Here is a 12,885-nt window from a genome sequence, read left to right on the forward strand (position 1 = left end):
AGCAAGCTCCTGATCCTGGAAGTGACCATGCTGTTACATCCTGGGTTTTGTGCTGTTCCTGGTGCTGAGTCACCATTGTGGGGCTGAAAATGAGGTTCAAAGAAAGCCAAGTCTTTTCAGATGCCGTTTCTCAGTGGAAGTTGTTCTACAGCTTGAAAAGGAAAAAAAAAAAAAAAAACCAACACACCTCTTTGACTTCTGCTTTCTCAGCCTCTTCTTTTCTTGTTCAAGAGTAAAAACCTTTCAAGGTGTATGTGACCATATGGAGCTGACTCCTACTGGGTAGGAAATTGAATGCAATATGTCATTTGTAAACTGAACAAGAAAAAAACTTGTTTACCCTTTTAAGACAAGGGATTTATATTCTATTTAAATTTAACCTCTTCACAGGCGGTTACCCATTTTTCTTCTTATCCTTACTATAACATGCTTACCCATTGAATTACTGTTATTGTTAAATCTTCTCACTTTTCTTATAGACATTAATTTTCCCACTCATCTGTTTCTGGGGGAACTTCTGTTTCCAGCAACATGTTTACAATCTCTCTCAAGTGGCCTCTGCAGATTTTCATTAAATACTTAGAGGCTTTACTACTTCAAATATCTTATAAAATAAAGTGAAATATAACTAACCACATATACATGTGTACATGCCTATATGCACATATTTTTTTAATTTTTTGGATCCTAACGTGGTACTTGTAGACTGTTGTAAAAGTCAGGAAGGATTCCCTTCTTATAATGGTTCAATGCCTGGAAAATCCCATGGACGGAGGAGCCTGGTAGGCTGCAGTCCATGGGGTCGCTGAGAGTCGGACACGACTGAGCGACTTCACTTTCACTTTTCACTTTCATGCATTGGAGAAGGAAATGGCAACCCACTCCAGTGTTCTTGCCTGGAGAATCCCAGGAACAGGGCAGCCTGGTGGGCTGCTATCTATGGGGTCACACACAGTCGGACACGACTGAAGTGACTTAGCATAGCATAGCATAAATCCTGAACCTTAGCTTCCTTAAATTGTTCAAAGTGCTTCATCTTCATTAACCTGAGAAAAAGGGAATGATATCTGTACTTAAAAAATGAACAAGCAGATGTATCATCTAGCTGGAGAAAATAGGATCACATTTGTCATAAAATTATCATGTATTTGCAGCCATTTTTTACATAATCGTGACCTGTGGGGGATAAATAAAACGAAGTCTTAGTTTTTCTTTCATCATCCCTTTAAATTTTTTATCAATGGGGAAAGTTTTTTCTTTTTCCTACCACAGAAAAAATATTGCCATCAGGCTACAGACTTTCCTATCAGTTTTAGGTAACAGTAAGTTATAGGATCACCTCTAGGGGTTTCCATGGTGGCTCAGGGGTAAAAGAATGTGCCTCCAATGAAGGAGATGTGGCAGGAGCTGCGGGTTCGACCCCTGGGTCAGGAAGATTCCCTGATGAAGGAAATGACTAACCAATCCAGTATTCTTGCCTGGAAAATCCCATGGACAGAGGAGACTGGTGGGCTACAGTCCTTGGGGTCCCCAAAGAGTCAGACATGACTGAGTGACTAAACATACATAGGATTACCTCTAAATTTCAAGTCAGTTTTAATTGTGTAATACAAACTATTTAGTCAACGTATCAATTTTCCTTTTAATCTTCATTCATTTTGTATGAGCTTGTGGTCCATGGGATAGAATGTACTTCTGATCCCTCCCAGGCTGAATCAAGGATGGGAGGATGGGAGCAGGCGGGAAGGGCATGGAGGTTCTTTCTTGGCTGGTCTATTGTCAGATGGCTTTGGGTCTTCTGGTCTTGACAGATGCTTGATGCTGACATTTTTCCCGGTGGGGTTCCTGCACTGCCACTCCTGGGACACCGACAAAGGACTTTCTTCCTCCAGCTGTTTCTCCCCATCAGCCTCTGCTTTTCTGGGAATATATTTACTCTATATGGACTCTCTCAGCTAGAGTTCCATTATTCTTCCAGGTCCTCTTGGACAGAAATCAAAGCAGTTCCAGGCCAACTCCAGGAATCTAGAGTACATCTGGTCCACAGGAAAAAAAACTTGCATGGCCTTTGCATTGACAAGCTCTGGATGCACGGGCTTACCCCACCCAGCCCTCTCTTGGCTATCACAGCATATTTTAGCTTTCTTTGGAACGAGTCAGACACTGGTTCATGGTGTTCCAAAAACTAAAATCAAGGTCTCCCAGAGGTTTCACTGATGTTCCCTTTCTATAATGTGGCAAACTTCTCCCCATTTTCTTCAAAGAAAACACTTTAGGAGACTTTTCTCTGGAGAAGACCTTATTAAATCCCATATCTTCTCCTTTTTTATATCCACAGTGTGAATGAGAGGCAAGTATTAGAACATTCTTCAGTTTTGTGTTTGCAGGCTTTTGCTTCTTAGAGCCTAAGTCAAATTTTCAATTTCACATCCTGATAGATATCCTTTGGTACAGCTAGGATACAGGTTTGCCTGTATGTAACTGAGAAGTGAAATAGGTTAATAAGATGAAACTGTATTTCTCCTGTTTAAAACTCCAAGCTGGTGTGTTTCCTCTGTTCATTAAGGTCTTCAGAGGTTCTGGCTTCTTCATTTGTGTTAGTCTGACATTCCAAAAGTGCTTTCCCCATCCACCTGATCCAGGATAGGCAGGCTCCGTGTTGTCACTTCAGCAAGGGGGAGGGGAACAGGGATGGAGCGCTATATCCTTCCTTCAGCATGAAATTGCACTAATCCCCTCATTCACATCCCATTGGACAGAATCCAAGCAATACCCGCTGCAACAGGGATTAGGAAAGGTGGTTTTTACTCTAAGCAGAAATGCAGGCCAGTTAAAATTACTCTTACTATGGAAAAATGGTAGAATTGCATATTGTGGTTCCCCTAGCAGCCTCAGCCACCCATTCAATAAGTATTAACTGAGTACAAGTAATCAACTATGGGATGTGAACTGAACTTTTACTTTGGAGGATTTGAAACTTCTCTTGTTTAAATTCCTTCTTAATTTCACTAATATTATTCTTCAAATTTTATTTTAAAGGGAATCCAAGGTCCCATTGGCCCACCTGGTCCACAAGGGCCCCCAGGACAAGGCTCACCTGGTCCCAAGGTAACTTTCTAAATGAGAGAAGAGTTTAATCTATTTTCTAACTGTTGTTTTCTGGTCAGTGGCCAGTGCATTTGGAAGGCAGCAGAGGGGATGAACTTCAAAATCAGAGATCTCTATTTAATGCAAAATGCTACTGATATTCCTAATGGTCTAGAGAATGTAATGTGCATTCTTTATGCTCTTAGCAGCTTTCACATTTGTCCCTTGGCATCTGCTGGAAGGTTGATTTTAGGATTGCCACTCCCTTCCCCATATCAGAATCTTAGGATGCTCCAGTCCCTTAATCTAGTCATATCTCCCTGTATTTAAAAAATCATCTCCAGATAACTTCTAATACCAAATACATTGTAAATATTACAAAGCGTTTAGTTCCTGGCATGTGGCAAATTCAGGTTTTGCTTTTGGAACTTTTTGGAATTTCTTTCCTGAGTATTTTCCAACCAAGGTTGGTTAAATTGTAGCAGAGTCCAAGCTCATACCACTTGCTGCATGAAGGGCCAGTAAGTTGAAAGGCACAGTGCTGGGGAGAGGAAAAACAACTTTTTTCAGAAAGCCAACAAACTGAGGAGATGGTGTGCTAATGTTCTAAAGAACCATCCTAATTTGGGATAGAAACCAAGCTTCTTTATTGCTAGGGAAGGGGGAAGCTGGAAAGGGTTAAGATCAAGAAGAGAAGGATAACCACAGTGAGGGCCCAAGGAGGGTTGTGATAACATTTTGTTCTTGGTTAGTTGACCTGAGTCTGGTCCTGATGTTCCTATAAATCTTGACAAGACAATCGTTATTTTTGTTCATACTTTCTTATCTCCTCATGTGAGGTAAGTTTGCATAACCTGTAATCTGCAAGCAGAACCCCTTTAGTAATTAACAAGTCTACATGCAGACCTGAGCAGAGGTTCATGACTCAGCGATTAAAGCAGCAGAACAGATAGGTACAATATGGAGTCAGAGATGCTAAGCTTCTACAAACAAAAGGCAGGTGGTGGAGGCAGATCTTAGTTCTTAAAGAACAACTCAGAGATATCCATCAGATTGTTATGCCAGTCCCTAAGACTTAAAGTTCCTAAAGAGAAGGAACTGCTTTATCCCTGAACTATTGTCAGTACTTTTCTTGTTTAACTGGTTTTCCTTTGTTTCTGCATTCCTTCTCTTCCCTAACTAGTAACTGCCTGTGCCTGCTCTTTGGAACTCTGGCCCAGGAGACTCAAGTCTATCTACAAACAAGAAGTAGGGGAAATGGAGGAGCTTTTGAACCCAGGAGGGGTCCACAGGGTCCTGCTCAGTTTCAATCCCCCCGTTTCTTTGATACTTCTTAACCCTAATGGGAACAGCGCAGACAAGAAAGGGAATAATGAAGTTTTGGATAGAGAGGTTAATCACAAACTCATCAGAGGGACTTAATTTTATGGGGACTCTTTCAAATCCACAAATGTGGAACCGGTGGCTACCGAGGAGGCAGACTATACTTCCACATCTCAATTTATTGTTTTTATTACTTTTACTTGTGAGACCTTATTCAAGCAACTCAAGCAGTAATATCAGTAGAGGTTACTGTGGGTTGGCTAGTTTTTATTCTCACCAATGATCACACAGTAGGTCCGACAACCAAAGTATTTAAAGATACGGAGTCAGAAATACCTAGCCAATAAAAGTTTTCTATGAACTTGGAGGCAATTTATGTTCTAATTTAGAAGATAAATTATTTATCCTTATTTATCCTTTGGGGAGAAGCATGACACTGTTTAACCAGCTGTCCTTAATGTTGCTTCAAAGAATCACTAAGCATTATTAAATCAACACTTCTCTGAGCGTTTCCCTTGTGGCTCCCCTGGTGGCTCAGCTGGTAAAGAATCCGCCTGCAATGTGGGAGACCTGAGTTCAATCCCTGGGTTGGGAAGATCCCCTGGAGAAGGGAAAGGCTACCCACTCCAGTATTCTGGCCTGGAGAATCCATGGACTGTATAGTCCATGGGGTCGCAAAGAGTCGGACACGACTGAGTGACTTTCACTTCACTTCTCTGAGAGTACCTTCCTTTCAGTAGATTCCTTCGAGAGTCCCCTGTGAGAAGTAGCTCAATAGAATACAGTTACTGTCCTTGAAATTTCTGATTTGAGCTCAATGGTGAAAGCTCAGGTTGTTCTCTCTGGTTACGATACTGCTTTGGATCAGCGGTAATCTTGGTTTCTCATGTGTCAATTATAGTTGCTGTGGATTGTAACTGCTCCTCTTTTTCACGTGCCCTTCCTGGGGACTCAAAGTCAATTTTGAGTATTATACACAGCCTGTCTTTTAAATCAGACCATATATACATATATATGTACATATATCTATTTGCCTGAAATATATCTATATTTGAATAGATAAATGCATATATACACATATGTGAATGGAGTATATGAAACTCAGTTTTATCTTATTTTGCTGATATGTTTTGCTCTTAGGAGATCAAAGGTAAGGTATGTGTTATTTTTGTTTTGGTGCTAGAGTCAAATACTCTTCAAATACTCTTTCCTCACTAGGGAGAAGTTGGCCAGATGGGCCCTACAGGCCCTAGAGGACCAGTGGGGCTCGGAGTACAAGGTCCAAAGGTGAGTTGTCTAAGCTGCTGCTGCTGCTGCTAAGTCGCTTCAGTCGTGTCCGACTCTGTGCGACCCCATAGACGGCAGCCCACCAGGCTCCCCCGTCCCTGCGATTCTCCAGGCAAGATACCTGACCCTATGGTGGTACCTGCAGTGTTCTCGGAAACCCCTGAAATCGCACTTGGGAGTAGGCGGTCTCAGAGTTTATCAGTTATCTTTCCCTGAGATGCTGATTTTAATCATTTCCTATTTATCTGGGGAGCTTATATTTGCCATAAATCAAAGCTTCTCCAGTTGAGAACTATGAACACTGGAGTGGGTTGCCATTTCCTTCTCCAGTGCATGACAGTGAAAAGGGAAAGTGAAGTGGCTCAGTCGTGTCCGACTCTAGCGACCCCATGGACTGCAGCCCACCAGGCTCCTCCATCCATGGGATTTTCCAGGCAAGAGTACTGGAGTGGGGTGCCATTGCCTTCTCCTGTCTAAGCTAGTTGGAGGCATTTATGTCATATTATGTAAAGCTTCATTTATATCCAGAGGAGAATATTTATTCAGAAGAGAGTCTCATGCTTAACTCATATGGTTTAAGAAGAACCAAAACATAGTTTATTTTAATGATGACTGTGTTTCTATTATTAATTAATTAGCATTAGAGGTCCTCTTTCACCTCTTTCAGAGTGATTCTTTAAGAACATTGTTGCCTGCCATATTATAAAAGTTTAGTAGAATTTCACTAAAGCTTACTTCCCTTCTCTTGTTTTGTGGCTGGCTCCTTCTCATCCTTCAGGTCTCAGCTCAAAAGATACTTCCTCAAAATTCATTTACTAAACCTAAAGTATGTCTACCCCACTACTGTTACCCAGTTATTTAAAAGCACACTTTTTGTTCCCCTTGATTTTACCACTTAACTTGCATGTTTTTTGAATTACTCTTCATTGTACTACACCCTCTAGAAACACGCTGCCCTCTAGAAATGGCAGGCACTTGCCACATGGCGTTACTGAATACTTGACATGTGGCTGGTATGAACTAAGAGTTTGCTACAAAGGTACTATACACTCTGGATTACAAAGCTTGGTACAAAAAATGAACGTAAACTATATGATTAATATATTTGTATATGGAGTACATGCTGAAATGACAAAATTTCAGATGTATTAAGTAAAATATATTATTAGAATTGTCTTTATTTGTTTCTTTTAAAGTTGTAAGTGTGGCTATTAATAAAATTATAATCACATATATGGCTTGCTTTATATCTCCATTGAACAGTAATACCCCACTGGGGCAGGGGCTCTGTTTCCTTTTCTTCTTTATTAATAAATCCTCAGTTTGAGGGACACAATAGGTACTCAATAAGTGCTGATGAATAATAAATGAATCCTTGTTTTACCCTTTACAATTTCGATAACTCATCCTGAAGGCATCTAGAATCTGGCAAGCCACGCTGAGGATTAATATCCATCATTGTTCTGAAGTCACCGTCATGATTCTTAAGAGAGTTTGGGTATTAAAATAATATGTAAGATACAGTCTAAGACAAATATGTACAAATTTCATTTACATAAACATATAATTGCAAGAGACAAAAAATATACTAATAGAGTGATAATAGCTGCCGTTTGCTGAATGGTTTTGCTGTCATACAATGTGCTAAGTACTAAATATGCCATGTACATATACATGTATATACATATATATATGTTTATGTCTATACGTGTCTATAGTATATATGTGTATATATACATATTATGTCATTTCACACCAATTTCAGAGGGGCCATATAGGGTAGCAAGACTATGAGGCACTTAAACTACCTGAATTCAAATCCCAATCTTGCACTAAATAGACATGTAATCTTAAGCTTCTCTCATTTTAAAAAATGAAATACTTAAAATACACTCCCTACTGTAGAGAATAACAAAGAACACCCATGTATTCCACAACCCAGCTTTATCAAGTATCAACATTTTGCCACATGTATTCTAAAATGTTTTCAAGAAGTATTGCAGATAGCTAAAGGTCTCTGTCTGTGCGCCCCAATTCTGCTGTCCCCTCTTCCCTCCCCAGACATAATCATTATCATGAATTTAGTGTTTATCATTCTTTCAAAGTTTATATGATTTTACCACAATTTTATTCATAAGCCATATATTGCTTGTTTGTATTCTTGAACTTTACATAATATATCATTCAGCAATATATTTATACTCAGCCTTGTGTCTCATGTTTTTATATGCCTTTGCTTCAGTTTAATTGCTTTCCAATACTACACTGTATGAGAATACTTCATTACTGATGGACATTTAAATTGCTTTCTATTTTGTGCATTTGCTAATAATGCTGCCATAAACATTCTCTGGGTTTCGTCTTGTGTAAGGATATAAATTTCTCCTATCAGTAGATGACAGATTGCTGTGAATTGGAAGATCACAGAGTATACAAGTTTTCAGTTTTCATATTGTGAAAATTCTGCTCCAAATAGACAATGGGTACAGTGTTCGGACCAGTTTATCTTCCTTCCAGCAACAGACAGCAATGCCCTTTTCGCTACATTCTTGCCAGTGTGAAATGTGTAAAAAAAAACACATCTCATTGGTTCAGTTCTTATTCCCTGATATCTAACTGAACAGTTTTTGACTGTTTAATGGACCTCGGTTTTTCTTTTTTATAAATTCCTGTAGATGCTCATTTTTTGGATACTGAGTATTCCTCTCAGAGCTTAAGATACGGTTTGCCTTTTTCACTTTACTTAGAGGGCTTTTCAGTGCATAGAAGTTTTCGATTTTGATGTATTTCTATCCCTTTATGGTTTGGGTTTTTGGAATATTATTTTAAAACATGTCTTGACCCTAAAGTCATAATATATTTTTACTTATTTTCTTTTGAAAATGTCAGTGTTTTACTTTTTAAAATTTACATCTTTAATACACTTGGAATTTATTTTTGTGGCTAGGACAAGGTAGGAAATCTAGTTTTCCCTATATGATAACCAAATATCCTAGCATCAGTTATTAAATTGCCACACTGACTTGTAATACCTCCAGTGTTATGTATCAAGTTTCTATATGTGTGAATATCAGTGCCTGAGTTCTTTATGACACTCCATTTGCCTATTAATATCTCTCAGTGCTACTATCTCTCTGTCTGGATTATGATAGATTTATAATGTTTTATCATCCATAGGGAAAATACTGTCATCTTCTTCCCTGGCTATTCTTGGTTCTAATATATACATTTTAGAAATGGCTTGTCAAATTTGACAAAATATTCCATCAGGGTTTTTGAAATTGCACTGAATCTTCAGATTAAACATTGAGTCTTTCAAACCACAGAGTAAAACTCTCTACTTTTTCACAAAAATAGTTTTCATTTTATCCATAAACATCTTCTACTTTTTTTAGTTAAAAAGGTACCTTGGGTATATTTTTATGATTGTGAATTGTTTCCTTTTTTTGTACTTTTCAATTAACTATAACGTGTCTATAAGGAAAGTCAGTTGAGTTCAGTTCAGTCACAAGGTTGTGTCCAACTCTTTGCGGCCCCATGAATCACAGCACACCAGGCCTCCCTGTCCATCACCAACTCCCAGAGTTCACTCAGACTCACGTCCATTGAGTCAGTGGTGCCATCCAGCCATCTCATCCTCTGTTGTCCCCTTCTCCTCCTGCCCCCAATCCCTCCCAGCATCAGAGTCTTTTCCAACGAGTCAACTCTTTGCATCAGGTGGCCAAAGTACTGGAGTTTCAGCCTCAGCATCATTCCTTCCAAAGAAATCCCAGGGCTGATCTCCTTCAGAATGGACTGGTTGGATCTCCTTGCAGTCCAAGGGACTCTCAAGAGTCTTCTCCAACACCACAGTTCAAAAGCATCAATTCTTCGGCGCTCAGCTTTCTTCACAGTCCAACTCTCACATCCATACATGACCACTGGAAAAACCATAGTCTTGACTAGATGGACCTTTGTTGGCAAAGTAATGTCTCTGCTTTTGAACATGCTATCTAGGTTGGTCATAACTTTTCTTCCAAGGAGTAAGCATCTTTTAATTTCATGGCTGCAATCACCATATGCAGTGATTTTGGAGCCCCCCAAAATAATCTGATACTGTTTCCACTGTTTCCCCATCTATTTCCCATGAAGTGATGGGACCAGATGCCATGATCTTTGTTTTCTGAATGTTGAGCTTTAAGCCAACTTTTTCACTCTCCACTTTCACTTTCATCAAGAGGCTTTTTAGTTCTTCTTCACTTTCTGCCATAAGGGTGGTATCATCTGCATATCTGAGGTTATTGATATTTCTCCCGGCAATCTTGATTCCAGCTTGTGCTTCTTCCAGCCCAGCGTTTCTCATGATGTACTCTGCATATAAGTTAAATAATCAGGGTGACAACATACAGCCTTGACGTACTCCTTTTCCTATTTGGAACCAGTCTGTTGTTCCATGTCCAGTTCTAACTGTTGCTTCCTGACCTGCATATAGGTTTCTCAAGAGGCAGGTCAGGTGGTCTGGTATTCCCATCTCTTTCAGAATTTTCCACAGTTTATTGTGATCCACACAGTCAAAGGCTTTGGCATAGTCAATAAAGCAGAAATAGATGTTTTTCTGGAACTCTCTTGCTTTTTCCATGATCCAGCAGATGTTGGCAATTTGATCTCTGGTTCCTCTGCCTTTTCTAAAACCAGCTTGAAGTTCACGGTTCACGTATTGCTGAAGCCTGGCTTGGAGAATTTTGAGCATTACTTTACTAGCGTGTGAGATGAGTGCAATTGTGCAGTAGTCTGAGCATTCTTTGGCATTACCTTTCTTTGGGATTGGAATGAAAACTGACCTCTTCCAGTCCTGTGGCCACTGCTGAGTTTTCCAAATTTGCTGCAATATTGAGTTGCAGCACTTTCAGGATTTGAAATAGCTCAACTGGAATTCCATCACCTCCACTAGCTTTGTTCATACTGATGCTTTCTAAGCAACAGATATTTATATTCTTTGCAGCCAAAGATGGAGAAGCTCTGTACAGTCAGCAAAAATAAGACTGGGAGCTCACTGTGGCTCAGATCATGAACCCCTTATTGGCAAATTCAGACTTAAATTGAAGAAAGTAGGGAAAACCACTACACCATTCAGGTATGACCTAAATCAAATCCCTTATGATTATACAGTGGAAGTGAGAAATAGATTTAAGGGGCTAGATCTGATAGAGTGCCTGATGAACTATGGAAGGAGGTTCATGACATTATACAGGCGACAGGGATCAAGGCCATCCTCATGGAAAAGAAATGCAAAAAAAAGCAAGAATGGCTATCTGGGGAGGCCTTACAAATAGCTGTGAAAAGAAGAGAAGTGAAAAGCAGAGGAAAAAAGGAAAGATATAAACATATGAATGCATAGTTCCAAAGAATAGCAAGAAGAGATAGAAAGCCTTCCTCAGGGATCAATGCAAAGAAATACAGGAAAACAACAGAATGGGAAAGACTAGAGATCTCTTCAAGAAAATTAAAGATACCAAGGGAAAATTTCATGCAAAGATGGGCTCGATAAAGGAGAGAAATGGTAGGGACCTAACAGAAGCAGAAGATATTAAGAAGAGATGGCAAGAATACACAGAAGAACTGTACAAAAAAGAGCTTCACGACCCAGATAATCACGATGGTGTGATCACTCACCTAGAGCCAGACATCCTGGAATGTGAAGTCAAGTGGGCCTTAGAAAGCATCATGTTTATTAACAAGTTTTAATTTTCCTTTGGTTTCTTGAACATATGGAATGCAGTATAATAACTGTCCTAATGTTATTCATGAATTCTATCCCCTGTGTCATGTTTCTGCAGCTTTTCTGAATCCTCAATAGCTTTTGATTCACTGCCAAACATTGTGAAGTTTACCTTTTTAGGTGCTAGATATTTTTTGTATTCCTATAAATATTTTTGAGCTTTTTTTCTTAGATGCTTTTTCTTAGATGCTTCTACATTACTTGAAAACAGTAATGCTCAAAGCATTCTGATCTTGCTTTTAAGATTTGTTAGGTAGGACAGGAGCGGTATCTAGTCTGGGGCTAATTTTCCCCCACTACTAAGGCAGTACTCTTTAAAGAACTCATCTATGCCCTCAGCACTGTGAAGTTTTGTCTTGCCGCTGGGAGCAGGCACCATATCTCTCCTGCCTCAGTTCTCTGATCCTTTCGAGTGGTTGTTTTCATGGCCTGGGGTAATTTCTTCACTCTGTGCTGAACAGTATTCACTTAAACACTCAAGGGGGATGTTCAGTAGATCTTCATCGCTCTCTTCATGTCACACCTTCCTCTCTGGTAATCTATTTTGTGAATTTTTGATATCTTGGCTTATCCAGACTCTTAGCTTTGTCGCCTTAAATTAGAGAGACTTCTGGACTTTCCCTGGATTCTCTCTCCCTGAACAATGGCCTGGAAACTTTATCCAGATAGTAAACTTGGGAGACTGTAGCAGGAATGTCACTGTTTCATGTATTTTATCTGCTTTTTTAGTTGCATCAGGTGGGAAGTTAAATCTGGTTCCTATTCTTCCAAGGCTTCCCTGGTGGCTTAGGTGGTAAAGTATACGCCTACAATGCAGGAGACCTGGGTTCAACCCCTGAGTCGGAAAGATTCCCTGGAGAAGAGAATGGCAACCCACTCCAGTATTCTTGCCTGGAGAATCCATGGACGGAGGAGCCTGGGAGGCTACCGTCCATGGGGTCGCAAACAGTTGGACATGACTGAGCAACTAACACACACACACACACACATACACACACACAAATTCTTTCATTTACATGAGAACCTGAAGTTGGAATCTTTTTCTTAGGTAGACTGGTCTATAATTTAGTTTTCTTATCTTGTATGGTTTTTTAAATCAAAGTTTTATTAGCCTCATAAAATAAATTGGATAGAGTTCCCTCTTTTTCTATGTTTTAGAAACAAGAGAGGGGATATCTGTTCTTCAGATGTTTAAAAATTTAGTAAGTTTGACTGGAAAGTCAACTAAGCCTGTGATCCTGGAGGGAGAGGAAGTCCAGACTTGCAATTACTGACTGAATTTATTTAATTGCATTGGTTTATTTAGCTTTTCCATTCCTTCTTATGTCATTTATGTAATTTATATTTTTCTTGAAGATTATCCATGTATTAATGTTTCCAATATATTTGTTTGAGATTGTCACAGAAATTTTTTATAACTAAAATTTTTA

General features: G+C 39.4%; 1 protein-coding gene across 1 annotated transcript in view; it reads left to right on the top strand.

Annotated features, from left to right (window-relative positions):
• Window positions 1-12,885, top strand: part of COL28A1 (collagen type XXVIII alpha 1 chain) — a 182,053-nt gene that overhangs the window by 65,846 nt on the left and 103,322 nt on the right. Inside the window, exons 17-18 of the mRNA XM_027540086.1 lie at window positions 3,040-3,108; window positions 5,629-5,697. Coding sequence (XP_027395887.1) covers window positions 3,040-3,108; window positions 5,629-5,697 — 138 coding nt within the window. The remainder of the gene's footprint in view (window positions 1-3,039; window positions 3,109-5,628; window positions 5,698-12,885) is intronic.

Source organism: Bos indicus x Bos taurus, chromosome 4 (genome assembly GCF_003369695.1).
Source record: "Bos indicus x Bos taurus breed Angus x Brahman F1 hybrid chromosome 4, Bos_hybrid_MaternalHap_v2.0, whole genome shotgun sequence".
NCBI lineage: Eukaryota > Metazoa > Chordata > Mammalia > Artiodactyla > Bovidae > Bos > Bos indicus x Bos taurus.